The following is a 25,868-nucleotide window of genomic DNA, read 5'->3' on the forward strand; positions in this document are numbered from 1 at the left end:
CCTTTACTTCCTGCAGATCCCTTGTGTTGGAAAGAGATTGTTCATATAGTGTGTGGTTGAATCTATCCAATTTTCTTGTCATATGAAACATTATGACAGCATCTGACGATTCCATATTGACGCCTACATTTTTTAAGGCTTGCAATGATTCAAAAATGTTATCATGCAAATTCTTTATAGAAGCTGTGTCCTTTCTCACATTTGGGTGATCAAACAGCTTTGCCAGTATGGCTGTTACTAGAACTCGTTTGTTATTAAAACGTTTCTGCAACACTGACCAAGCAGTTTTGTAATTGGCTTCTGTTAATTCCATGTGCCGTATCAATCTCTCTGCTTCTCCAGAAAGGTTTGATTTTAAGTACCACATTTTCTCTATCGTGGATACATTTGACTCAAGAACCACCTTTTTATAGATGTCATGAAATTGTTGCCATTTCAGATAATCCCCATCAAATTTTGGAATGGGAATTTTGGGTAGTTGCAATGATTGTATCGATTGCAATACAGGTGGTGATTGTATCACTACATTTTCTGCTGGTGCCACACAGAATTTCAGCATTGTATTTTCTGCGGCCACAAATGTAGCTATATTATATCCGGCTTCGGCTGGATTTTCAGCTAGCCGATGAATCTCATAATGGATTTCTTCAATTTGCATCATTCAAGTTCAAGTGGCCCCTACGACACCAGGACAAAGCCTGTTACGCGCGAGCCCAAGCAGATAACTGCTCACCTCCCACCCGACCGACCGAGGGGTGCAGCCGTATAACGCACGGCACGAATCGCGTGGACAAAATACACAATATAAAAGACAGACAAACACATAATACTATAGCTATCTATTAACTAAATGGGATAGGATAGATGTTTTAAGCATATATTAATAGAAAACTCTGAGCCGATTACAGGGGATAGAAGATTGTAATCAGAGCAGAGGACCCTAAAAGGTTCATGCATAGCATCACTAACCATAGAACACATAGATGGGACAAACTCATGATTTTTTGATTGCAAACGCTAGCCTAGTCATGGAACCCCAGAGAACTTCGGGACATTCCTATTTCCAAGCGAACACTCTATCGGTACAGCCACCGAGATACATACGTAGATGATGCCAATATTTCTTGATATTCTTTCCACTGGGGCATATTCTATTCGTATTGTCTCTGTTTTGTCGGAAATAAAAAATTTTGGTCGAGAGAGCTATTGAAATGCGATGTTGTACAACTTCACGTCACACGCACACTACGAAGCCTGAGCATGTACCGACGAGTGTACACATACATAGACGGAACGAAATCACAAGCGACATAGGCCTGCCTTCGTCGTTCTGTAGTCTGTGCTAGACTGAAAATTTTTCGTAGCTGCTTGGCCCTCTCCCCACTTTACGCTCTCATTGAGAGTACGAGCGTTCGGGTTTTCCCGAACGGGGGTTCTCTGGGGTTCCATGACTAGGCTAGCGTTTGCAATCAAAAAATCATGAGTTTGTCCCATCTATGTGTTCTATGGTTAGTGATAGCATAGTTAGAAGAACAACGACTAAGGGATAAAGGTATCAAAGGATGTCTACTCCGTCTACATGGTACCGACAGATTCACCTGAGCTAATAACTCAGGCGAGTCGATATCACCAATTAGGAGCTTGTGCATAAAAATGACACCAAGCATAATTCTACGGTTAGTTAGGGACGGAAGGTTAATCAAGAGAAGTCTACTAGAATACGAAGGCAAATTGACATTGCGATCCCAGTTTAAGCCACGAAGAGCAAATAGCAAGAACTGCTTTTGAACGGATTCTAGTCTAATCTGGTGCGACTCATATTGAGGTGACCAAATGCAAGATCCATACTCTAAAATAGGACGGACAAGCGAAGTAAAAAGAAATTTAGTTGTATAGGGGTTGTGAAATTCTTTTGACCATCTTTTAATGAAACCAGAACACTCACGGCCTTTGCGACCGTGGTGGAAATATGGGTGTTAAAATTTAACTTATGGTCCATAAGTACGCCCAAATCATTCATATTATTTAGACGTTCTAAAGGGCTATCGTTTAGAAAATAAGTGACCAGTTGAGGAGAGTTTCGAAAAAAAGTCATTACCTTACATTTGGTAGTGTTAAGATTTAGTAGATTAAACTGGCACCAGGATTGAAAGTTTTTAAGATCAGCTTGTAGCCGACTAAATGAATCTGTATCTTTATAAGTAAGACAAAGCTTGACATCGTCAGCATACATAAGCACACGCGAATGAACAATGACTGATGGAAGATCGTTAATAAATAGTGTGAAGAGCAGAGGGCCAAGATGACTACCTTGAGGTACACCAGAAGTCACAGAAATGGAAACGGAAAAAGAAGACTTAAAAAGTACCTTCTGTTTTCTATTTGTTAAATATTCTCGAACCCAAGAAAGGAAAAGGGGTGGAAACCCAATGTCGCTCAGCTTAGAAAGTAATAGGGTATGATTAACGGAATCAAAGGCTTTGCTGAAGTCAGTGTATATGACATCAGTTTGTTTACCATTTTTGAACCCCTTGATAATTATTGATGTGATGTAAAATAATAGAGCTGCAAAAATGTTGCAATTGAGAAGTTATAATTTTCTCAAAAGCTTTCGGAATAGCGGACAATTTTGAGATACCCCTATAGTTAGAGGCTTCGGACTTTTTGCCATTTTTATGCAGAGGAATAATATACGACTCCTTCCAAATAGATGGAAAAGAGGAAGATTCTACAGACAATAGAAACAATTTTAAAATGGGTTTACATAATGCGTTTGCACAGAACCTGAGTACACATCCAGGAATACCGTCTGGCCCCGGAGAATAAACAGGTTTAACTAATTTAAGTTCGGTAAGAATAGAACTTTCATCAATCACTGGATTGAAAATGCAATTAGCCTTTTTTAAATGATAAGGATACGGACTTGCTCGATATTCCGTTGAGGAATAAGTTGTTTTGAAAAAACTCGCAAACATATCGGCAATTGCCTGATCAGTGCTCGCTTTTTTATTTTGAAAAGACAAAAAAGATGGGTGCACAGAGGTCTTACGTTTAGAATTAACAAAATTATAAAATTGTTTAGGGTCAGAAGAAAACTGAAGCTTACACCGCTGAAGATAATTCTTATAGCATTGTGTATTAAGCATCATGAATTTTGAACGAGCGACTGTATACAGAGCATAATCTGATGAACGACGTGTTTTTTGAAACTTCTTATAATATCGTGTCTTCACATTTTTCAAATTGGATAGCTCGCGAGAGAACCAAGGAGGTTTGTTAAGCCACTCCAGCCTACCAAGAGGCACACAAATATCAAAGAGTGAATTCAGTATCATAGAAAAAACGAACAGCCGAGTTCATATCACTACAATTGTACAGATAAGACCAATCGGTAGTAGCAATGTTTTCATTAAGGCTGGCAAAGTCAGTCTTACGAAAGCACCTAGTTAGTGGTAACTCATTTGAACCAAGTAATGGTGAAAGCAAGGGCAAATCAATTTTTAAATTTAATGTAGGATGAAATTTGTCTTCTGGAAGAACAAATGGTTCGATCCTAGAAACCTCACAATAAGAAGAATCCAATACACAAATAAGATCTAACGATTTTCCATTAGAATTTAAGACAGGATTGACTTGGGATAAAGATAAGCCTAGAAGGCCATCAATAAAGTCATGTGACAAAGAGGGCAACAACGTGGTAGATTCATCTGTTAGTGACCATGCTAAAGCGGGTAAATTAAAATCACCTACAACTATGAGCATGTCTTGACTCGAAACTAAAGAGGAGACAAACTGAATTGCCTCTAAATGATTTAAATATACCGCCATGTCTGACAATGGTGGAATATAGGAACAAGTAATGAAAAAAAAAATTAAGCATTAAAAGATTTAAAATTTACTTTAACATCGACAAACTCAATCTCCTGGGTACTAGAAAATTGAATCATTTCAGATGATAAAGCAGCAACAACAGCTATCAGAACGCCACCACCTATGCGAGAAATCCGGTCACGTCTGAAAATAGAAAAGTTTGTGGAAAAAACCGATGCAGCAATATCAGGTTTTAGCCACGTCTCTGTGAAAGCTAGAATGTTATGCTCAAAAGAAAGACTATCTACATAGAGATTAGGAAGTTTAGATTTCAGTCCTCTAACGTTCTGATAACCCAGGTTAAGGGACGAAGCTAGTTTTTTGACACACCAGCAGATGCTGCAGAAACACTAATTTTAAAGGACGAAATGTCCCGAGAATAAGAAAATTTAAACTTCTCCACCGCAATATTCGAGACGTTAACTTTCTTCCGAATATAGGCTATTACATCATCAGATGTGACAACATGGTCTAGCCTAGAAACAAATATATGTTTCTTTGGTGGTATGCCAACGAGAGGGCTTGGTCCCGAAGCGTCAGCCGCAGCAGTAACGTTGGACAAGTCACCCACTGTAGCAGTCAACTTGTTTACGGGGCCCTCGATACTTTTAGAACTATCGGCAATTTCCATTGGAATGGGTAATTGCCCAGACACATCGGACACTACAATAGGCATCGTTTTTAAGAGATCATTCCCAGGTGATACCGGTAATTCATTACTAATAGCATTCACAACCGGGCTCTTAAACGATATCAATTGCTGTACATTAGGAGTGGACGGTGCATGAGACCAGTCGGGGACGATAAGAGACGCTGGCGGATCTACAGATACAGAAACACCCCAAGGACTGGTCCTTTTACGTTTCGGAGACTCATTCATAAGCGATAAACTTCTGAACTGAGTCTCCACCGCAGTAAACTCCGCTTGGAGTTTATTAAAACCTGCCCTTAAAGTGTCAAAACTATCTCTAGTCCGCCTCATGAAAGAGCGCATCTCATTCTCGACCTCCCGGCAAGCATCACATCCATATTTTAAGCCACCACCTTTAGCAATAGACTCCTTGATTCTGCCTGTGTAACCTGCACACTTAACGTGAACCGCATTGTCACACAACCAACAAAGAATATAATCATGGGAGTCAACCGCATTAGTGGCAACTATGCATTTATTTTTTGAGCAGACAACCATTTTATCAAAAGTTTTATTTAATTACAAAAGGAAATACAAAAAAATAAAAAATAAAAATTCTAAAGGTAAAAAATCTGTGTATAAGAATATACTGACCAGTTCTGACACAAGGGTTAATGTGCAGAGTAAGCCTTCACAACTAAAGAATAAAAAGAAATGAAAACACAAAAACAAAAACACGTATCACAGAGTCGCGGGTAGGCAAAGGATTTGTCTTAATGTCCTGGACAATGAATCCAGCAGAGCACTTTGCTTGCGAACCAGTGGTTTGATCACGACTCGCTCTTCCTCTCGTTGGCGAGCTTGTCTCTCTAGCTTTATTTTTGCCAAATGGTCCTTCCAATCTTCCACTATATTAGATACAACCGTCTTCATTTTGCTGAAATAGACCGTTACAAAGTAGTCATCTTCAGTTCGCACGTTATTTAATTTGTCCATCAACTCCTGATGACTTTTCTCGAAGTTCTTCCACATGTATTCCAGGAGCTCAAGTTTCTCCTCGAAATAAGATGGCTTCGTTTTCCTGGCGAAAGAATATTTTTTGTTATTCCGAATGAAGTCCTGGATTGCCTCTCCTCGTTCTGTCTGCTGTTTATAAAACTCCTCCATGTTCTTTTATATTTATATGTAATTGCTTCTCTGTACTAGTACTTGACCCGATGGGTCAAGTTTATTTATTTTGTCAAAGACAGGGAACGCTCCAACTCGTTCCTAAAATTGGTCAAGTGTAGTCGCCCTTTGATTAGTGTTTTAACAATAGTTTATTTTTTTTCCAATATACCTATTCTTTTACACTGATTTCTTCTTTTTCAAAAATTGCTGACCAATGCCAAACTCTATACTCGTGCGTACTACCTGGGTTACTGACCGAGTTAACTAGGTCAGATATTGCTGACGCCAGGGAATGCAACAGAGTTTATGAGTTGATCAAACTTTATTTTATATAAAAATAACTTTTTATGATTTGGTCGTTTTATGATTTGGTCGCCTCGTTGACACAAATCGTTGTTAAATGTTTTTTATAAAGTGATCGCCTAGTTGATCAACTTTTATTCAATGGGTATGCACTGCTATCCCGTTGCAGAAAAACCAACTCCTCGTTTTCCAATAAATTGTTTTTATTCGCCAAGGCGGCTACGCAATTATTGCCAAGTTAATCAATTGCGATGTTTTTAGTCGGGACCCCAGATTAATGTGAGATGTTCATCAATTTGTGCCCTCGCTTAGGATTGTTGTGTCCAAAGCGTGCAAAGAAAGTAGTCGCCTAGTTGACCAGTTTTCTTTTTGTTGAGAGATTGGTCGCCTGAGTTGACCAAATATTCTCGCTTGATGACGGTTTCACCTAGTCTGTTACTCTTTTAACTTGGAGCCGCCAATGTCGGGGTCACCAAAATGTTCAATGAAAGACGTTAGTGTTTCTTGAAGTTATTAAGTGTTTATTTATTTATATATATATATAGGCACTAGCACATAAACCAGTGACTAAAGGTTGTCGCAACCAACACATAAACTGGGTGGACCTCGGAGTGAGATTACAAAGATAGAGATGGGGGCCAAAGACACAGCGATGCACACCCGATGTAGCTACAATTGGTATCTGCATTATAAGAATAATGCATTTCTTTTATAGTACAAAATAGCGAGCTCACCAGTGCATAGTTCGACATAGTGTTAGGTCAGCAAAGTACGTCTTTATTGATAATAGCTAACCATAGCAGCTTAATTAGCTAGGTCTTTATTGTTTACTGCTGACCATATCAGATCTACTTATGACTGATGAGCCATCGATATCTATAATCGGGTTACATACTTAACATTGACATACATTTCCATTTGTTCTATATTGTAATTGGCTTAATGTTATCTTACTTTATATAATCGGAACACCAACATAGCTCATTAGCCTCATTAGCTGTTGAGCTGGTGCCCCATTCCTCAAACCAAGCGCTAAAATAGCCTGCAACAACTACTTTGGTCTTTCCACGCACGTCTGCAGAAAGTTGATCGAGCACAGTCTCAAATTTACGTATGTTTAGGCACAAAGCAATTGTTGCGTTGCACAGACTGGAGGAGCAGTGGGTTTTTGCCACAGGTACAAATAGCCGCTTTGCCAGTTGTATCCGCTGCCCACAAGCTATCACCGTTTGCGCGAGCAAGTTTTGCGCAGCTGCACAATGGTTGAGGTTCAAGTGTATGAACTTGACCATTATAGACAGGTTAGTTGCTTTCCTGTTTTGCCCAGAGGGCACTCTTTGCTACCAGCAATATGATTTCTGGGGTCGCGATCTATCGCTGCGCAGTTAAAACAATTTTTGGTTTCGTTGCATGCCACAGACTTATGGCCTGTCTGTCCACACTTGAAGCACCAATTCGTCCGATCTATGCTGCTGTTACATTTAGCGCCAAAATTGAGGCACTTATAACACCTTTGTGTGGATGTTATAAGTGCCTTCATCGTCAGGAGAATTGCCGCACTATTCTGTGGCAAGCAGACAATGGCCATCTGGGTTTCGTTGTATGTAGGTCTTAACGCCTTCACCATTATTTGGCTTGAGCCGGTGCCAGTTGCCTTGGTTATAGCAGCAATAATGTCTGCTTTCGTTACCAAGCAGTCCAGTTTGCGAAGCATGAGATGTGTCACATCAGAGACACTGCTCAGTTCTTCTTGTAGCTTGATTCCTCCATCCTTAGTTTATAGCTCCAGCAGCAGGTCGTCATTCTGAGTCTTTCTGGCCCTTGCAATGCTATCGCAGCTTAGCCGCCCATCTGGTGGTAATGTGTCCAGAGCAGAGAGGCAAGTCGCCGCTAAAGGAAAACTGCTTCGGGTGAGTAGTAGTGAGTAGCACAAAGTCTCTTCCCTGGTTAATGAAAACTTTGAGTCTAGGCACTGTCGCGACAAAACTACGGAGCACTTGGAAAACACAACAACACAACTTTCACCAAGAACACTATCTGTGTATGTCTACCATCAATGTATGCATTCATCAATGTATGTATATACATAAACATTTTCAAGTGCACACTTATAATTTACTGCGTACATTTTTAACTGTTTATACTTACAAGAAAGTGTTACAAGTTCAGCTCTTTGTTATAATTGATTGTTGGTATGAATATATTACACAGGATCAATGGCGCGCCAGCTGGTCTTGGTATAAGCCTTGGCCTAGTCAGATGCTCCTTGGCCGCTTGGACGCTCCTTGGCCTTGCCCGACATCATCCTGATTAAAAAACCTGTGAAACCTGCAGCTAATCTCGCCTTTTATCGTCCGTTTAGTCTATTGGCCGTATTTTCCAAAGTACTAGAGAGACTCCTTTTGCGGAGAGTACGACCAATATTGGACGAGGCCGGTTTGATCCCTGATCACCAGTTTGGCTTCAGAGCGTCATGGCATGCCAGAAGAATGCCACAGAATCACGCGCAATATCCTGGAAGCATTTGAGTAGAAGAAGTACTGCACCGCAGCCTTCTTGGACGTGAAGTATGTATGCATTTGATAGGGTCTGCCACACTTATGAGTTCCAACTGATGCCAGCAGCGTCCTACAGATCAGCTCAGCTAGACATCATGGGTTAATCCCGAAAAGTCGTTACACACCACTTTACCTTGAAACGAGGGATTTGCACTGGTATTAAGCTAGACGGCATCACCATCCCGGAGAGCAATGAAGCCAAATACTTGGGACTCATTCTGAAGCGCAGGTTGACCTGAGAGCCGCTCCTGGTTGGCAAAAGAAACATTCTGAACTTTAGCTTTAGAAAGCTTCTCTGGCTAATAGTAAGAAGATCTAAGCTCAGGCTGGACAACAAGCTCTTCGTCTACAAGGCCATCCTAAAGCCCATATGGACATATAGTGTTCCTATCTGAGGCACTGCCAGCATGTGAAATAGAAACTTGATTCAGAGGTATTAAAATAAAGTGCTGAGAATCATCTCGGAGGCGTATCTGTTAACCTCCTATGCAGAGATCCACGAATCACTCGGATTCCCATCGGTCATGCACGATATCTTTCGTCTCACTGGAGCCTATCTAGAACGCCTTCACAGCCAAAATCCTCTGGCAATAAATCTTCTGGACAACAGCGCAAAACCCCGCCGCTTGAGAAGACATCACCCGCTGGACTTCCCTGACAGATCGTGGTCAATGGTCCCCACACTATCTATTGTATATTGTGCGGGTAAGGACAGATTGCAGAAGGAGAACACCAGTAATAGTAAAAAATATTAAAGAAGCTAACTTCGGCTACCCTTGCAGTCCTTGGCCATAATACTTACATGTTCCAAACTCTTTTTCTGTATCATCAATTCATCAATGCACAGACAAACCCTTCCAAATATCATTTCCATTTCTTTTTCTCCTTCTTCTTCCCCATGCTGCATGTTGCAATTGGCACGCATACACATACAGTTTACGTAGCGTTGCGTCTGTGTGTGTATGCGTGTGCTCAGCTGCTCTGTGGATTTCAAGCAATGACTGAAACTTGTGTTATATTTATCCGATCTGATTGAAATTTTGGGATCTGATGTTTTATATCCAAATGTATCATATTAGTAAATTTCATGGGGATACTCCAATTTTTATGAAAATGTTTCCTCTAGAGCTATGATATAGTGGTCCGATCCTGACAATTTTCATACATTATGCTCCGGGCTATAAGTAGCTCAAATATAAAGTTTCATGCCGATAGCTCTTAAGATGGCGGCGCGAAGTTAATTTGCACAGACGGACGGACGGACAACATCTGACCAATTTTTTAATACACTCTGCAAGAGTATAAAAAAATGTATGGGGTCTGCAAGGGTACACAAAATTGTTCATTTCATGAAATTTTTTATATTTATTAATTTGATAATAAATAGTTTGACGTGACAAATTATATTCCTTAGCGATATCTAAGACGGAAATTCTCAAGTTATACTCTGTGAAAATTTGTTTTCGTATTGCTAATCTTATTTCTAATGTTTTAACCATTTTTAATATAAAAACACATACAGTGCCGCTCAACTGAATTCAACTGAATCAAAATTTTCGAAAACTTGTGCAGTGGCACAGAAACAACCACATCACACAATATCAAAACATATATGCCGTTGTGAAATTTAGTGACTGCTGGTAATTTCATCAGCAGAAAGAAAGGATAAATATGAATAGACAAAATATTTAGCGTAACTGTAAAGTTATTAGTGTCTTCTTGACTTTAACCATCATTTTCGTTCCATTCAATATAACGGTTTGGAATCAAAAATTATCAAAATATATTTGCCTACGAGTGTATATGCATATGGCATATACAGCTGCGGTGAAAATAATAGCACCATAGGATGTTGCGAAATTCAAAGTTGTAAAATTTTGAAAATAACAGATTTTTTTTAACCTAAAATGATTTTATTCAACTAATGAATCTATTAATATATTTTGTAAAAAAAAAGGACTCCATATGAGTCCATTGAGTATTTCAAAATATATTCACTTATCATATTGGTTAGGTCAAAATAAGGCGGTAACAAAAATAGCACTATTCAGTCACAATGGCGAAAACAAACGATTAACTTAAAAATGTAAAACAAAAATACTTGTGATTCAAAACTATGATATTTAACTAGTGTGTTAATACTTGGTTGAGTATCCTTTATTGACTATTACGGCGGCACAGCGCTTTGGCATGGAATCCACTAAATCCTGGCATCTAGAAATAGGAATCCTTTCCCAACTTTCTTTCGCAACCATCCAAAGTGCTTCATTTGATGTTGGGTTGCAGGTGTGAACTGCCTTTTTAACATCAGTCCACAATTTCTCAATTGGATTGAGACCCGGGGACTATGGAGGCCATTCCATGACGTTGATGGTGTTGTCTGCAAACCACTTTTCCGCTTTCTTGCTCGTGTGCTTGGGGCCATTGTCCTGCTGGAAGACCCAAACTAATGGCATTTTATCCTCTGCATGTGGTAGCATTATATTTTGCAGGATCTCAACGTAGACGTGCTGATCCATGATCGTCTTAATCCAATGAATCGGCCCTACTCCTTAGTACGAAAAGCACGCCCATATCATAATATTGCTTCACCGTTTTTTTTTGTGTACATTGGTCTGTACTCCTTATTTGGTGGTCTCCGAACGAAAGTACGAGATCTGTCTGTCCATATAACACGATTTTGCTCTCCTCTGTCCACAATATATTCGTCCACTCTTCTACTGGCCATTTGGAGTGTTGCTTGGCAAAGTTCATGCGTTTAGCTGCGTGTTTACTGGTCAATAGTGGCACTTTTCCCGGACTTCGAGCATTTAAATTATTTTCCCGTAGTACGTATGGTTTCAACAGATGCAGAAATTTGTAAATCTTTCTTAAGCTCTGTTGCTGGCTTAAATGGTTCTTTCTTGCTCTGTCTTACAGGACGCTTGACGAGTAATGGCGACATTGCGGATTTTCGCCCACGAGACGCGGCTTTTGGGACATATTTCTTGGCGTTCCTGATCATTTTGTTGGAACAGCCCAGTATAGGACCTATTTCGGCGAATGTTTTGCCTTCTTTCAGCATTTTTTTGATAAGTTTCCTATTTTCGTCACTGCAATGGTTTCCGCGACCCATATTCAAAAAATTGACAATAATTTTGTTTTTAAACTATGTTTTCCTTTGAAAAATAACTTTTTCTAATAAACACGAGGGTTTCCCAATGATAATTTTCGTGCAAATGCTTTTTTTCTATGACAACATGTGCTTAGTGCTATTTTTTTCACCGCGCTATTTTGCATTCTCCTTTCGATTTCGCTTTTTCTGAGAAGAACCGTTATCATTTTTGTTCTCTTTTTTGCTTTCCCAAATCAGAGAGACTGTCAGTAAGGCAAGCTGGTCAGTCCACACATAGATGGGTGATCGTATTTCAACTACTTAACTTTGCGCTTGCCTTTTGCAAAGCGACAAGGTGTTACTATATGCACATGTAGTATTAACTTTCATATCGTCAAATGACACATTTACAGTGGAGGCTAAAAATAGGAGACAAATTTGTTGACCTTAAATTCTGATTTTATGCCATTTTTATATAATGTTAGTGAAAAGTTTTCATTCCGGTAAGTTGGTCATTCTATTAAGATAATGTACCGTTAAATTTGTGGACGAATCTCTAATGTTTTTTTTAATGAATTTTGATAAAAAGCCCCAAAACTTGGACCTGGCAAAAAAAAATGAAGTAAGTAAGTCGTCTCGCCGACTTTGGTATACCATACACCAGTAAAGCAAATATTTCAAGCATTTTCACATGCTTCTTACAAGCATATCTTAGTATCTCGCTAACTCAATCATACGAGCACCCTAGCGCCCCCACCAGCCAACGGCCAACTCCGGCCTTATGGAAAAACGTTTATATGCATAACTCGACTGTTTTCTGTCCGATTTTGATCAAATTTGGTATTTTGCTAGATATTAGTATTAAATTTAAGTGTGTAAATTTGATTCCATAAGGTAAAAAAATACGGGAGATAATCAAGTTTTTCAAATTACGGGGGCGGAAAAGGGCGTGGCAAAATTTTTATACATACAAAATGTGTGCATTTACTAAGCGAATATACATACCAAATATGGTGTCTCTAGCTAGAATAGTTTTTGAGATAAACGTTTTTTTTAAATTGCGGGGGCGGAAAGGGGCGTGGCAAAAATTTGAAATAAACTTGATCACTCTACATACTACACGAGTCTACATAAAAAATTTGGTGGCTCTAGCTCTTATAGTCTCCGAGATCTAGGTGTTCATACGGACAGACGGACAGACGGACATGGCTAGATCGACTCGGTTGTTGATCCTGATCAAGAATATATATACTTTGTGGGGTCGGAGATGCTTCCTTCTGCCTGTTACATACATTTTGGCGACTTTAATATACCATTTCACCCTATGGGTGTATGGTATAAAAATGTCTTTGTACATCTCGAACCCTAAGGTTTAAGATAAACTGTATACTCAATTTTGTATGGAAATAATGGTACCACGTCAAACGAAAATATTTTTGGCAAATTTCGGTTTCTATCCAAATTTTAAACTAATTTTAAATTATAAATATCGGCAAATATATTTTTACATGTTGAAAATTCTGTAATTCAATTCATCAACACACAAACAAAACCTTTGAAGTCTTCTTTTTCCCCCGTGCCATTTGCAAACTAATTGTATGAGTGCATGCATATACAGCTGTGTTCACGAAAATAGCAGTGCAGTAGATGCTAACAAAGATTCAAAAATTTTTCACATATTCCTTTTTATACATTCAGTTTTTTGACTTCGATTTTGTAAAATGGTATGTAGGCATAGGAAAACCGAAAAAATTCCGTTAATTTTACTAACTTTTAAGTTGTTTTTCACATTTTTGTTCCTAACCTTACAAATTTGGCTGTTCACAAAAATAGCAGTGTTTCGTTTAGTTGCGGAAAAAACAAATTAAAAGTTTACAAATCTGTCAGTAGTAAGTGTAATTAATTAGATAATTATGCTGTACTATTACTAACGCTAAAAATTTCATGGTAGGCGGAAAAGGAACGCATTGCTATGCTGAGAACACGGAATGGATCCAAAACCTTTAAAAGTTTTAAAAAATTTCAAAATGTTAGTTGGATGTTCTGCAAAGATGTTCTCTGCTGCCCTAGACTACCAAAAAAACCCGAAAAACGTGCCGTAAAACTTGCACAAACGGCTTCAGATGACTTGCACATTGTTCTATACAGCAGATTCAATCAGTTTACATCTTCTAATTTCGTCAAACATGATCTAAACGTGTCGGTAAGGAGTGTCACTTGTCGGTGTAGAATCCTAGAACAAGATCTAATATCGCCAAGTCGAAGGAAAGTCCCAATATTGACTTTGAAGCCTGTAAATCACGTTTGTACTTTGACAAAACACCATATGAATCTTCATATTGCAAAGTAGCGTAATACTCTCGGGCCAGGCGTCCTTAAAGTAGTCCTGTTTGGTGGTGCAGGGTCTAAACAATATGTACGTCGCCCACAATATACGGAATACCAATCAAACGACACGCTAAAACGGTTAGGCAATCCGGCGTGATTTGGATCGAAATATCTACGTGGACATCATAAGGAAGGTTAAGCTTTCCTATATCTTATGGAATCTGCTCATAAAATGGACATATCACCGGTCTAACGTCCCAAAACCTAGGAGCAAGCTCAAAAAATTTGATTTTCGATTCGAAAGAAACGATGTTATGCCAGGGCCAGCTCAGTCGTCGGATTGGTAACCCATTAAATATGTATGGGGAAATATTCAGAGAAGCGTCACAAAGAAAAAACCGTCCAATAAAGCTTAGCATTGGGAAGTAATCCATGAAAAATGGCTACAGATCCCAGTTCACCATTGCTGGAGTCTGTGCGGCGCAGGTGCCACCCGGCTATTGCCAATAATTGGTTCAGGACTAAGTATTAAGTCCTAAGAACCAAAGGTGACCTGAATTTAAAGTTTCAAATAATTTGGAATCGACCGATTTTAATTCTTGCAGCAGTTGTCACTGCTATTTTAATGAACAGCTCAAAATGCCCTTCCTTCAGTATCTTGCTCGTTTCTGAAAATATGGGACTCTTTGTTCAGTCCAAAATAGTACTAGATTATGAATTTATTAAATATTGGTGCATTTTTGGACGTTTTAATATGATTTATCAACTTTAAATTATTAATTTTTTGCTTGCCGATTCACTCGCTAATCTTCTGTTCAATTGTAAAGACTTAAACTTAAGAAAATAAAACTTTTGAAATAAAATTAAATTTATAATTTAATTATATACGTCAGCGATTGTCACGCATACACATACAATTTATGTAGCGTGTGTATGCGTGTGCTCTGCTGCTTGGCTCATATTGAGCAATGACGTAGTAGGCTGGCGGCAGCGCTGTCCACAGCGTTTCAGCAAAACCGATTTATATTGACTGTAACTTGTGTTCCATTTATCCGATCTTATTAAATTTTTGGTCAATTTTTTTTATACCATACACCCATAGGGTGAAATGGTATATTAAAGTCGCCAAAATGTATGTAACAGGCAGAAGGAAGCATCTCCGACCCCACAAAGTATATATATTCTTGATCAGGATCAACAACCGAGTCGATCTAGCCATGTCCGTCTGTCTGTCAGTCTGTCTGCCCGTCCGTCTGTATGAACACGCAGTTCTCGGAGACTATAAGAGCTAGAGCCACCAAATTTGGCATGTAGACTCGTGTGGTATGTAAATATATAGAGTTAATTGGAATTTTGGCCACGCCCCCTTACGCCCCCAGAATTTACATAAAACTGTTTTTCTTAAAAAGTATAGCAGATAGAGACATCAAATTTGGTTTATATACTCGTTTAGTTAGCGCGCAGAAAATAATTGTTCCAACTTTTCGCCACGCCCCCTTACGCCCCCGGAATTTACAAAAAACAGATTTTTTTAAAAACTATGAAAGACATTAAATTTGGTATGTAAGCTACCTTAATACACGAGCAGATATTGACTATTTAAAAATTTTGCCACGCCCATTTCCGCCCCCGCAAATTAAACAAAACTGATATTCTCGAAAACTAACAAAGCTAAAGTCACCAAATTTAGTATGTATACCGGCTTAGTATGCGTGCAGAATACATATATTTTAATATGTTGCCACGCCCACTTCCGCCTCCATAATTTAGAAAAAACCGATTGGCTCTTGCAATTTTTTGACCATCGCGATCAAATTTGGCAGACTAATTAATCTTATCTATTTCTATCAAACTACCAAATTTGATTGAAATTGGACTAGAAACATGCAAAATATACGTATGAACGTATTTTGCTACGCGGTTCATAGGGGCAGAATTGGCCGTGGGCTAGTGGCGGCGCTAGAGTGCTCGTGTGTTTGTAGTGTAAAAGATAGCATATGGTATGAGGCATGTTAAAACAATTTAATAGCCATACATTTGGTTTTCGAAATTTTAAATATTTGTTTCACCTGGTGTATGGTATACCCAAGTCGTCGAGACGACTTACTTACTTCTTTTTATTATTTTTTTACAAAACGACCTTGACCAAATTGAGCAAGCCGAAAAAAATAGAATAAATAAATAAACAGATTCCAATTATTAATAATGCCAGAAATGCTGCCCTACCGAGGATCGAAATAAAAAAGCCAACGAAGAAGTGGGAAAAAAAACGAATGCGATGCATAAATAAAATAAATTTAACAAATATTGCTAAGCGGAAGCGATAATTGCATTGCCCGCTAGAGTATGGCCCATGAAGCCAAACATTAGGTAGGACGATCACTACGTTGATCAAATAGGGAACACTTTGAAAAAAAAAAATAATAATATGAATTATGGATTACTAATCCTTCATGTTCATCCAAAACTAAAAATGGCACTAAGATTTCTTTAAATAAAAACATATTACATGGAAAAGGGGGAAAAAATATTAAAAAAGTAAAGTTCATTGATTAGATCTGCTTTCTTTCACAAAAACTTCCGTAAATAAAGTATATTATATTGTTTGACATGTATATATATATAAATAATATATAAATACTTCACATATTCTATTATGATTCAAAAGAACAGTTAGGCATTTAACCCCAATTTAAAAATTCCAACTAACTAAAAGAAAAAAAATTCGGCTGTGCCGAAATTTATATACCCTTGCAGTCCTTGGCCATAATATTTTTACATCATCAAGAATATATATACTTTATGCGGTCGGAAACGTCTCCTTCTGTGCGTTACAACACCTGACCAATTTTATAATACCCTCTGCAAGGGTATAAAAAGCTTTGGAAGCTTTCATGAAGCATGGTCGCAAATCCCCTTGAAGCGTTGTCAGGACCTCACCGGTTCGATGATCCGCCGATGCAATGCCGGTATTTAAAAAAGGCTATACAACAAAGTATTAAGTAAGAAGAACTCAAAAAATCACTATTGAATTAAATTAACTGTTTCTTTTTTTGCCTCCTTTGTAACCACTGCTATAATTATGAACAGGCACTTTTTGTTGTTTCGCAAAAGTCATTAAAAAATTATGAAAACCAAAACCGGGTTTTAGCCGATCTTCAGGTCAATAAATCTTAACAATTTTTAAGATTTAAAATCATAGGCAGCACAAAAGGTGAGCAGGTTGTCTGTATAGCTATTTCAAGAACCACCAAATTCTATCATCAGCAGACTTCGCTAAAGAATCCACAGTTGTAATGGCCATACCATATCTTGAACGCTAAAAGTAGTTGGGAATTCAAACTACATCAAGCGAGAAAGGAACGGCAAAGCTTACAACTGCAGATTCCACCTTTTTTATGTGCATACCCTTGGGCGCCATCAGAATTAGTGTAAAGGATTCGCCTTAACCAACTAACTGTCGCGCCCAAATATTTTTGTTATAGTACATATATTGTACTATATGCAAAAAAGAGGGTTTACAGCAAGTGTAAAAACAACATGTGTAATACAGCGGGCCTTCCGTTTTTGGTGATTGTCTATTGAAGATAATCAAAACAGGGTTTTAGCCGGACTTCAGGTGAATAAATTTTAATAATTTATAAGATTTAAAATCAAAGGCAGCACAAAAGGTGAGCAGGATGTCTGTATAGCTATTTCAAGAACCACCAAGTTCTATCATCATGAGACTTCGCTAAAGAATCTGCAGTTGTAATGGCCATACCATATCTTCAACGCTAAAAGTAGTTGGGAATTCAAACTACATGAAGCGAAAAAAGAACGGCAAAGCTTGCAACTGCAGATACCAATAATAAGGTCGAAATTTAGACAAACATAAAAACCAATCTAAAAGAAACGGAATCTAATCACTATTCTCATCTTTATATCCTCATATATATATAGATACATATATATATATATACAGTGGCGAGCACATGTGGATACTTGTTTTGATACTGTGACTTTGAGTGGCTGTAAAATTCACAAAAATGCATTAATAGATTCCGAATTTTTAACAAAAATTCACTAAAATTATATATATAACGAAAGACAACGTATTTTATTTATTATCCCCCCTTAGCTCGAATTATCCATAAAAAACTTAAAAATGAGCAAATATCCAGTTTTGCTCGTATAACAAAACTTATAGATTAAGGAATTTTTTCAATATTTATCTAAAATCATTATATAGAGTAGTTTATTATTACCTGAACTATCATTTCCGTTTTCCGGACTTCCGCTTGAATACATTGTAGCCAATTTACTGTCAAGGATAAATCGGAACCAGCCGTTTGAGCCATTAGAAAGTTCCAGGGCCGCAGATTCAGACCAAACGTATAAACAATCACGTCCTCTACAAATGCTCCATTCGCGCCAGTGATATGGCTTTCCTTGAAGAATTTCTTTGGCATCCTCTATGGATTCGTCTGTGAAATATTTAACTTATTTAAAACACAAGAAGATTATAATTTACTAAACTTACACAATGATGCACTTCTTTTCGTTGATGACTCTTCCATAGACGTTGTAGTAATATGCGGTAAATTTTTAGGTGCTTCAATGTCCATAAGCGCTTGAACCTTTGAAAATATCCCTAGCCTTGCAAAATGCTCAAGAAAGTCGTCTTGTGTTTTCGACATAAGCTCTTCAATAATGTTTAAAACAATTATATGGCCATCATCATCGTCCTATAAACAAAAGGGTGTTTTATAGTTTGACTCTTTTATTATAATACATAACATTAAAAATTAAACGGCAACGGACCATTTTTTCAAATTTACAGTGAGGTTTTTTTTTATTTTCTCGGCTCCTAAGTAATTTAAAAAAAAAAAATTTTTAATTTATTTAGATGATAATCCGTAAAAATTGTCATCTTAGGTATTATCGTTTTTGCCACAGGTGAATTTGAACAGAAAAAACCCAATTTTTGGGTTGGCAAATATTTAAGACGTTTTTGCTAATATCTATAATATTAGTGATATAAGAATAAACTCTTTAAAGAAGTTGTGGATCTAGCAAAACTAAGATAAACTGAATACTACAAAATGCTCTTTCCTATGGAATTACTATTTTTATACTCTTGCAGAGGGTATTATAAAATTGGTCAGATGTTGGTAACGCACAGAAGGAGACGTTTCCGACTCCATAAAGTATATATATTCTTGATCAGCATGAGAAGCTGAGTTGATATAGCCATGTCCGTCTGTCCGTCCGTCCGTCCGGCCGTTGCAAATCAACTTCACGCCGTCATCTTAAGAGCTATCGGGATGAAACTTGATATTTGAGCTACTTATAGCCCGGAGCAGATAAAGTATGAAAATCGGGATCGGACCACTATATCATATAGCTCTAGAGGAAATATTTTCATAAAAATTGGAGTATCCCCATGAAATTTACTAATATGATAGTTTTGGATATAAAACATCAGATCCCGAAATTTCAGATCGGATAAATATAACACAAGTTACAGTCAATATAAATCGGCTCTACTACGTCGTTGCTTGAAATCCATGCATTGATGATTTGATGTTACAGAAAAAGAGTTTGGTACATGTAAAAATATTATGGCCAAGGACTGCAAGGGTATATAAACTTCGGCACAGCCGAAGTTAGCTTCTTTGATATTTTTCATTCAATTCCAATAAAATTTAGATTGTTTTCATCAATAATCTTTCTTTTTCATGAGTATGAACCTTACGAAGGCCGCACATTAGGTAAAAAGGGGCAAATTCGCGGTTTTACCGATAACAGTTAGCAAAATAGGCCCACCGACAGTCAAAAATATGATGCAAACTTAGTGCATCGCCCGTTCTAGGCAGTATTTTGATTTTTGATAATTGAAAATTGGTCAAAGAATCAAAATTAAGAAAACTAAACAACAATCAAAAAACTACAAAAAAAAAACCTTTTTCGTATTACCAGCGGCTATGCCGAAGGTTATATACCCTTGACATGTTTCAAACTCTATTTTTGTGTCGCAATGCAAAAATGCACATGCACTTAAATAACCTTCAAACTCTTATTTTCCCTATTTTACTATAACTGAAATTTTATTTTCTTTACTCTTGATCTTAGTAAATTTGATTAAGATACCTCAACACCTTCACTTTTTTTTTCGTTTAGCACTAAATGATATAGTCGTTCGATCCTAATGATTTTCATTCTTTATTTCACATATCTCAAATATTAAGTATCATCCCAATAGCATACGCACGGGCCGACGGACATAGCTGTATCGACTCAATTTGTCATGCTGATCAATAATGTAATATATCCTTTCCTTCTCTTCCTTCTTGCGTTACTAACATCTGACAAATTTTTTTTTAAAATGCCCTCTCCAAAAGTATAACCTTTTTAGTAAGGCCATGTAAATTAACAAATTATAGCTTTGTACTAACATTTTATAAAGATGTCTTGAAATCATATATTTAAGATCAAATAATTGATGTCTCAAATTTAACTATGAATTAGTGGCGTAAAATGAGGCCAAACAGAAAGACCATAAAAATACATACAAAATTGAACTTTTCAATTGAATCCAAATTAGACCCTGGGGCAAAATTCGAAATTTGTGGCATGCAGTTTATCTTAGTTTTACTAGACCTAAAACCCGTTTTCTTAGGCTGCAAAGAGGTTCAATCAATTTAAAAAGTTTTTAAAAATGTTTTTTTTTGCCGGCTCCGAATTTTGGGGGTGTTTTTTTTTTATCAAAATCCATTTAAAAAAAAAACCCGTAAAGAAACTTTTCACTAACATTAAATAAAAATGGCATAAAATCAGAATTCAAGGTCAAAAAATGTATGTCTAAAATTTTTTGTCGTCACTGTATATAGCGTAATTAAAAAATTAAATATAAGAAATTCTTGGAACATAAAAAAAACTCTTAATGGTTTGGTGCTGTTTAATTTCAACAATAGTACCTCGTTATCTAACACTGTAGCGATGACCTCAATTAACAAGTTAGAAGTACTTAAAAATGTTATTGAAGTATTAGCTTCATTATGACTATTTTGCTTAAGAGCTTTAAGTACAGCTGGAGTTGCATACTGTACAATCTTCTTTATAAGACCTAAGCTGCCCCTCCGCACACTGTTAAGCATAGTTCCTTGAAATGTTTTGCAAAAAATTGGCAAAAGCAGTTTTAAGTATATGGGCGCCATTTCAATATCACCTCGCGGTTCAATTAAAGTATAATTTTTTCCATCTTTATTGCCTAGTGTATTATCTGAAGATATCCATTCGCCTGGCGATTGCAATATGGTAGCCACTTCACGATGACCATCGTCTGATCTTTCTCGTGCTTTATCGAGCGGTGTTTTTCCATCTTCATCCCGCAAGTCGGGATAGGCACCGAACTTAAGTAAAATTTTTGCAATAGCAGGGCGCCCAAAACATGCTGCATAATGAAGGGAAGAACTTCTTTGACCTTTATTGACATCAGCTCCTTTTTCGCATAAATATTCAACCATTTCTAAAGTACCAAAAGCCGAAGCCCAATTTAAAAGTGTCTGTCCTACGTCATCCATGCAGTTGATATCGACCCCTCCACCATCAATCGCCTCCTGTAAGGCATCTGTATCTTTTGATCGAATGCAATCAATTAGCTGCCGATGTGTGCGATCAGCGTTAACATCGTTGCGCCTAGGACGTGGAACTAACTGTCCTTGATTAGATGTTTCATTTGCTCGATTCAAGGCTTGCCGTCCATCAAACAAAAGCAAAAGTAGCAGGTCTGCAAACCTCATACAATCAAGCACACATCTTTCATCGCCATTTAAAGCTTGTTCCAAAGCTTTAGGTAATTGAGATCGCAATAAGCTATGTGTTATAGATGGAGATCCTCGACACAATGTTGACAAAAGAGATATAGTTGTTGATGTTGATTGCGGTGATCTTGTAGAATCGACTGACTGAATCTGGCTGTTTAATGCAGTATCAATTCCTGATATGGTATTTTGAGACGCATCCGAGTTAGCCAATATTGAAGCTAAGCCAGGCTGTTGAAATCTTGAAGATTTAGATGAATTTAGTGTGTGAACATTTGTTGCACCTCCTGCATTTTCCAATCGCCTCAACAATTCTGTAACTAATCCATATTCAGCAAGTGGTGCTGGGTCTATCCATTTCCTTGTAAAGCGGTCAGCCACTGATGCAAAGCATTTTAATGCACCATCTGACACCATAGAATCTTCATGTTGTAATAGTGTGCTTAAACTCTCAACACAGTTTTGTATACATGGAGAACTTGGTTCCACCTTAGTGCAAAGTCTTGAGACGACGGACATAGCTGAATGCAAAGTATCTTTATGGACGTGTGATCCGCAATCACGTATAAATGATAGAACACAATTTAATCCACCACCCTCAAAGACTGCACCTGCTTCCCTGGTGCATATCAGTTCCAAAACTTTTATGCATTGTTCTGCTAGGTCACGTGACGTTCTAGAAGATATATTTGCAACAACCAATCGGTTACAAATTGCTTTAATTGCTCCATCGATGGAAACAATTCTGCGAGTGCATTCAGCAGATACATCTAAGTAATAAGTTATTGCACGGGCGGTCACTTCGAGTACATTTTCAGGAGCAAGTTCGTCAAGGAATATTTTGCAAAGCGCAGGTAAAAATGTCCGGGGTGGGCAACTGAAATTAAAGTAATCTTGTAAGTTCTTTTCAATTTGTAAATTCACAAATAAAAAACAGAGCTAGCTACCTTAAATATAAATATAATGAAGTTTGCATTTCCTAGCAGAAAATAATTAAAAATAATAAAGAAACAAATTCGGCTATGCCAAATTTTATAAGCCCGTGCTATCCTTGGCCATAATATTTTTACAAGTTCAAAACTCTTTACCCTCTCGTACCCATCCCCTTTACAAGCATGTCACGCATACGCATACAGATTATGATTCGCTGCGATCTTTTTCGTTTCTTTTTATATTCATTTGTTTAACAACAGTAAAACTACAGACATGAAAAAGGGATATAGTGGCTATTCTTTGCCTCTTCGGATCTCTCACGCTCAGCTCAATCCCGTCTGCATGTAGGTGTATAGGTAACACAGATTCGTCGTCGAAAACAGTTCAAAAAGCCACGCAGATTCTCAGCGCACTTGGTCTGTGTGACGAGCGGATGACTATACTGTAACTCTCGACGCTAATTGCATTCGCCAAGAGTTAAGTTGCGTACAATATCATTGACGTACTGCCGGTCTTTAGGCCGGTCTTAGGACGTCTGATGTTTATCATGATCCGTGTTAACAGAATTCTTGTCGACTATAGTGGCTAAAAGGCAGAATTTTTGTCCCACCTTTCCATACTGAACCTTCTATTGCTTGCGGTTGAAGAGACCCCTACTGCTTGCTGCAGTCCCATAGTGTCGATATCGGCAGACGCATCATTTGGGGACTTGCCAGACTTCGAAAAAAAAATAGTTTGTGAATCTATCACCTGACAGGAAATGAGCCCTCGCGTAGACACTGGGAGTAAGCGTTTGCGAAACATTGGGTTGGGGGCCTTGTTATTATTAAGCCGAATAGTAATGGAATCTATACCGATGGTTTTTGATCGCAAAAACAGAGCTGAGAGTATTGCCTTGAGTTCCTGAAGATCCGTTGGTGCTAAGCAACGATCAGCATGAGAAGCTTTTCTTTTTTTACTCAGCCATCTTAAAAGCTACCCTCGGATCGGACCACTATATCATAAAGTCACATATGAAAAGTAGGTGAAGCCGTTGGATAAAATTTATAAATTTATATAACAAATTTATATAAAATTTACTTATGTGATAGTAATGGATATGAAACATCAGATCCCAAAATTTTAATTTGATGGGATAAATAGAACACAAATTATAGTCAATATAAATCGGCTCTGCTCAAGTGCTGCCTGCTGCCTACAACGTCATTGTTCGGAATGAACAGAGCAGCAAACACACATGGATATGAAACATCAGAACCCAAAATTTTAATTTAATCTTGAATGCAACGGGTCAAAGGGGGCCTCCGTAACACTGACGACATATTTTGTTGCGGGGAGTTCACGGCTGCCTGTGTGTTGGCCCTGAACTTTTTTTAACCTCTTGGCTGGACCATTGGAGCCGGTAGGGGTGATGGGGAGGCTGCAAATTGCCTCTCTTTCCTTTTTTTCCGCCTCTAATCGTTTGCTCCTGTTTTGCTGGTGTGGGTGAGATATATCTTTTTATCCACCTTTCTCCAAAAACTTTCTGTGTTGTTGGACGTCTTCTTCGTCTTCACTCCGCCACGAACCATCTGTTTGTACCAGTGTTGGGAAATGAGTAAAAGGGGGAGCCCCAAGCCATATAGCGGCATTCGGCGCCTCTGGGCCAACCGTTTCCAAGCTTCTTCCTCCGGATTTAAATTTAAATTCAAAACTTGCAACAGATACTTTATAATCATAGGAATAAATCTGTGGTATCCATCGATCACCAAGCGCGATGTGCAAGGGCAGAAGAGCAAAATACTCAATTAAAAGAGTCTGCTTTTGGCAGTAGTCCGCGGCTTTTGCGGTCACAGCCTCCGACCACAGACACAAAGCTGACGGAAAAGTTGCCAAAAATTCAGGAGCACAATTCAGGAGTCCAAACGCCGGAGAGAGGATGCACTCACTCAGTGAAAACCCCCACCAAAATGTGGAAAAACGACGCTGGGTACTGTGAGGAACATAATATTCGACAATAATGTTCCACACAACAACATGTAATTAACCAGAAGCAACACATATGTAAAACCAAGGATTCATGGTGCCCGGCAACATGTTGCCAAAGATCACTCTTCGCAACATGTTGCTGCAATTAAAACACGCAACATTACGATACGACACAACAAGTTCGATCGGACCACATACGACCATCAGCGAATTTCGTCACAGCGGGAAGATGCGTGTAGACCAACGAATTTAGTTAATTTTGACTTAAATTAATTAAAACGAAACAAACGAAAATCAATATATTATTCGGATGAAATAAAACAACCATGCATTGAGAGAAGAGCAACAATTCCCAAAAGTTGAGAGATCGAGCGAAATGGAGAAGGACATTTGAAAAGGCAGCGTCGCCTAGCAACCAGAGAGGACATGCGACTAGAGCAGAGAAATCAAGAATTGGAGAGAAAAGGATGGAAGCCCGCATAGCAACAGAGGCGCTATATGGGCAGAGCAGAGAAACAAGAACAAGAAGTCAATGGGCGCACAGCAGGCCAGAAAGTGGATGCGGCTGCGCCAAGGACTTGTACGGGACTTTCACCACACATGGCAACAGCGTGGATTAAAACGATGGGCCGATGGAAATTCACCGGCTGTATAGCGGTATCACACCAAGTGATTTTAGAGGCCCAGGATGCCTATATAAGGCGCGCAGCGAGTCAGGACATGATCAAGTCATCGAGTCCTGATCAGCAAGAAGCGAAGCAAAAAATCTCTTTTGGCCTTACGAGTAACCTTAAGAGTATTCGGCGCCTAACAATCTACAAGTACGAGCAAATCAAACAAAATCTGAATATAAACCAAATAATTACGCAGCCAGTACAAACAGCAACCCAAATCAGTGGAAAATGTTATATATATATTCCACCCAAACCCAAAGTATACAAATAAACACCAACATACATTTATACATAGAAATCATTGTCATAATTTCACCGGGGCACAAAATAAAATTTGTTGTGCCGAACCTCGCCCTAAAGATTGAAATTATCCTGAAGGACGAAAAAGCATCGTTACAGTACTCCACCAGAACAACCACAAACCAACTTGGGGAATTCAAGCACATTTTGGGCCAATTCAGTCAATGCAGCTGAAGCGGATGCAGAATGCAGACGGTGTCTCGCAGGCGGCCTAGCAAGCAACCAGCTCGCAGG

At 38.2% G+C, this 25,868-nt stretch overlaps 1 protein-coding gene across 1 annotated transcript in view; it reads right to left on the bottom strand.

Annotated features, from left to right (window-relative positions):
• Positions 1–25,868, bottom strand: part of LOC6653305 (E3 ubiquitin-protein ligase Ufd4) — a 79,008-nt gene that overhangs the window by 13,460 nt on the left and 39,680 nt on the right. The window contains exons 3-5 of the mRNA XM_002075644.4: positions 20,914–22,636; positions 18,477–18,681; positions 18,202–18,420 (exon numbers count right to left, since the gene is read on the bottom strand). Of these exons, the coding sequence (XP_002075680.2) occupies positions 18,202–18,420; positions 18,477–18,681; positions 20,914–22,636 (2,147 nt within the window). The remainder of the gene's footprint in view (positions 1–18,201; positions 18,421–18,476; positions 18,682–20,913; positions 22,637–25,868) is intronic.

The sequence above is a fragment of the Drosophila willistoni genome, unplaced genomic scaffold (genome assembly GCF_018902025.1).
Source record: "Drosophila willistoni isolate 14030-0811.24 unplaced genomic scaffold, UCI_dwil_1.1 Seg531, whole genome shotgun sequence".
In the NCBI taxonomy this organism is placed as follows: domain Eukaryota; kingdom Metazoa; phylum Arthropoda; class Insecta; order Diptera; family Drosophilidae; genus Drosophila; species Drosophila willistoni.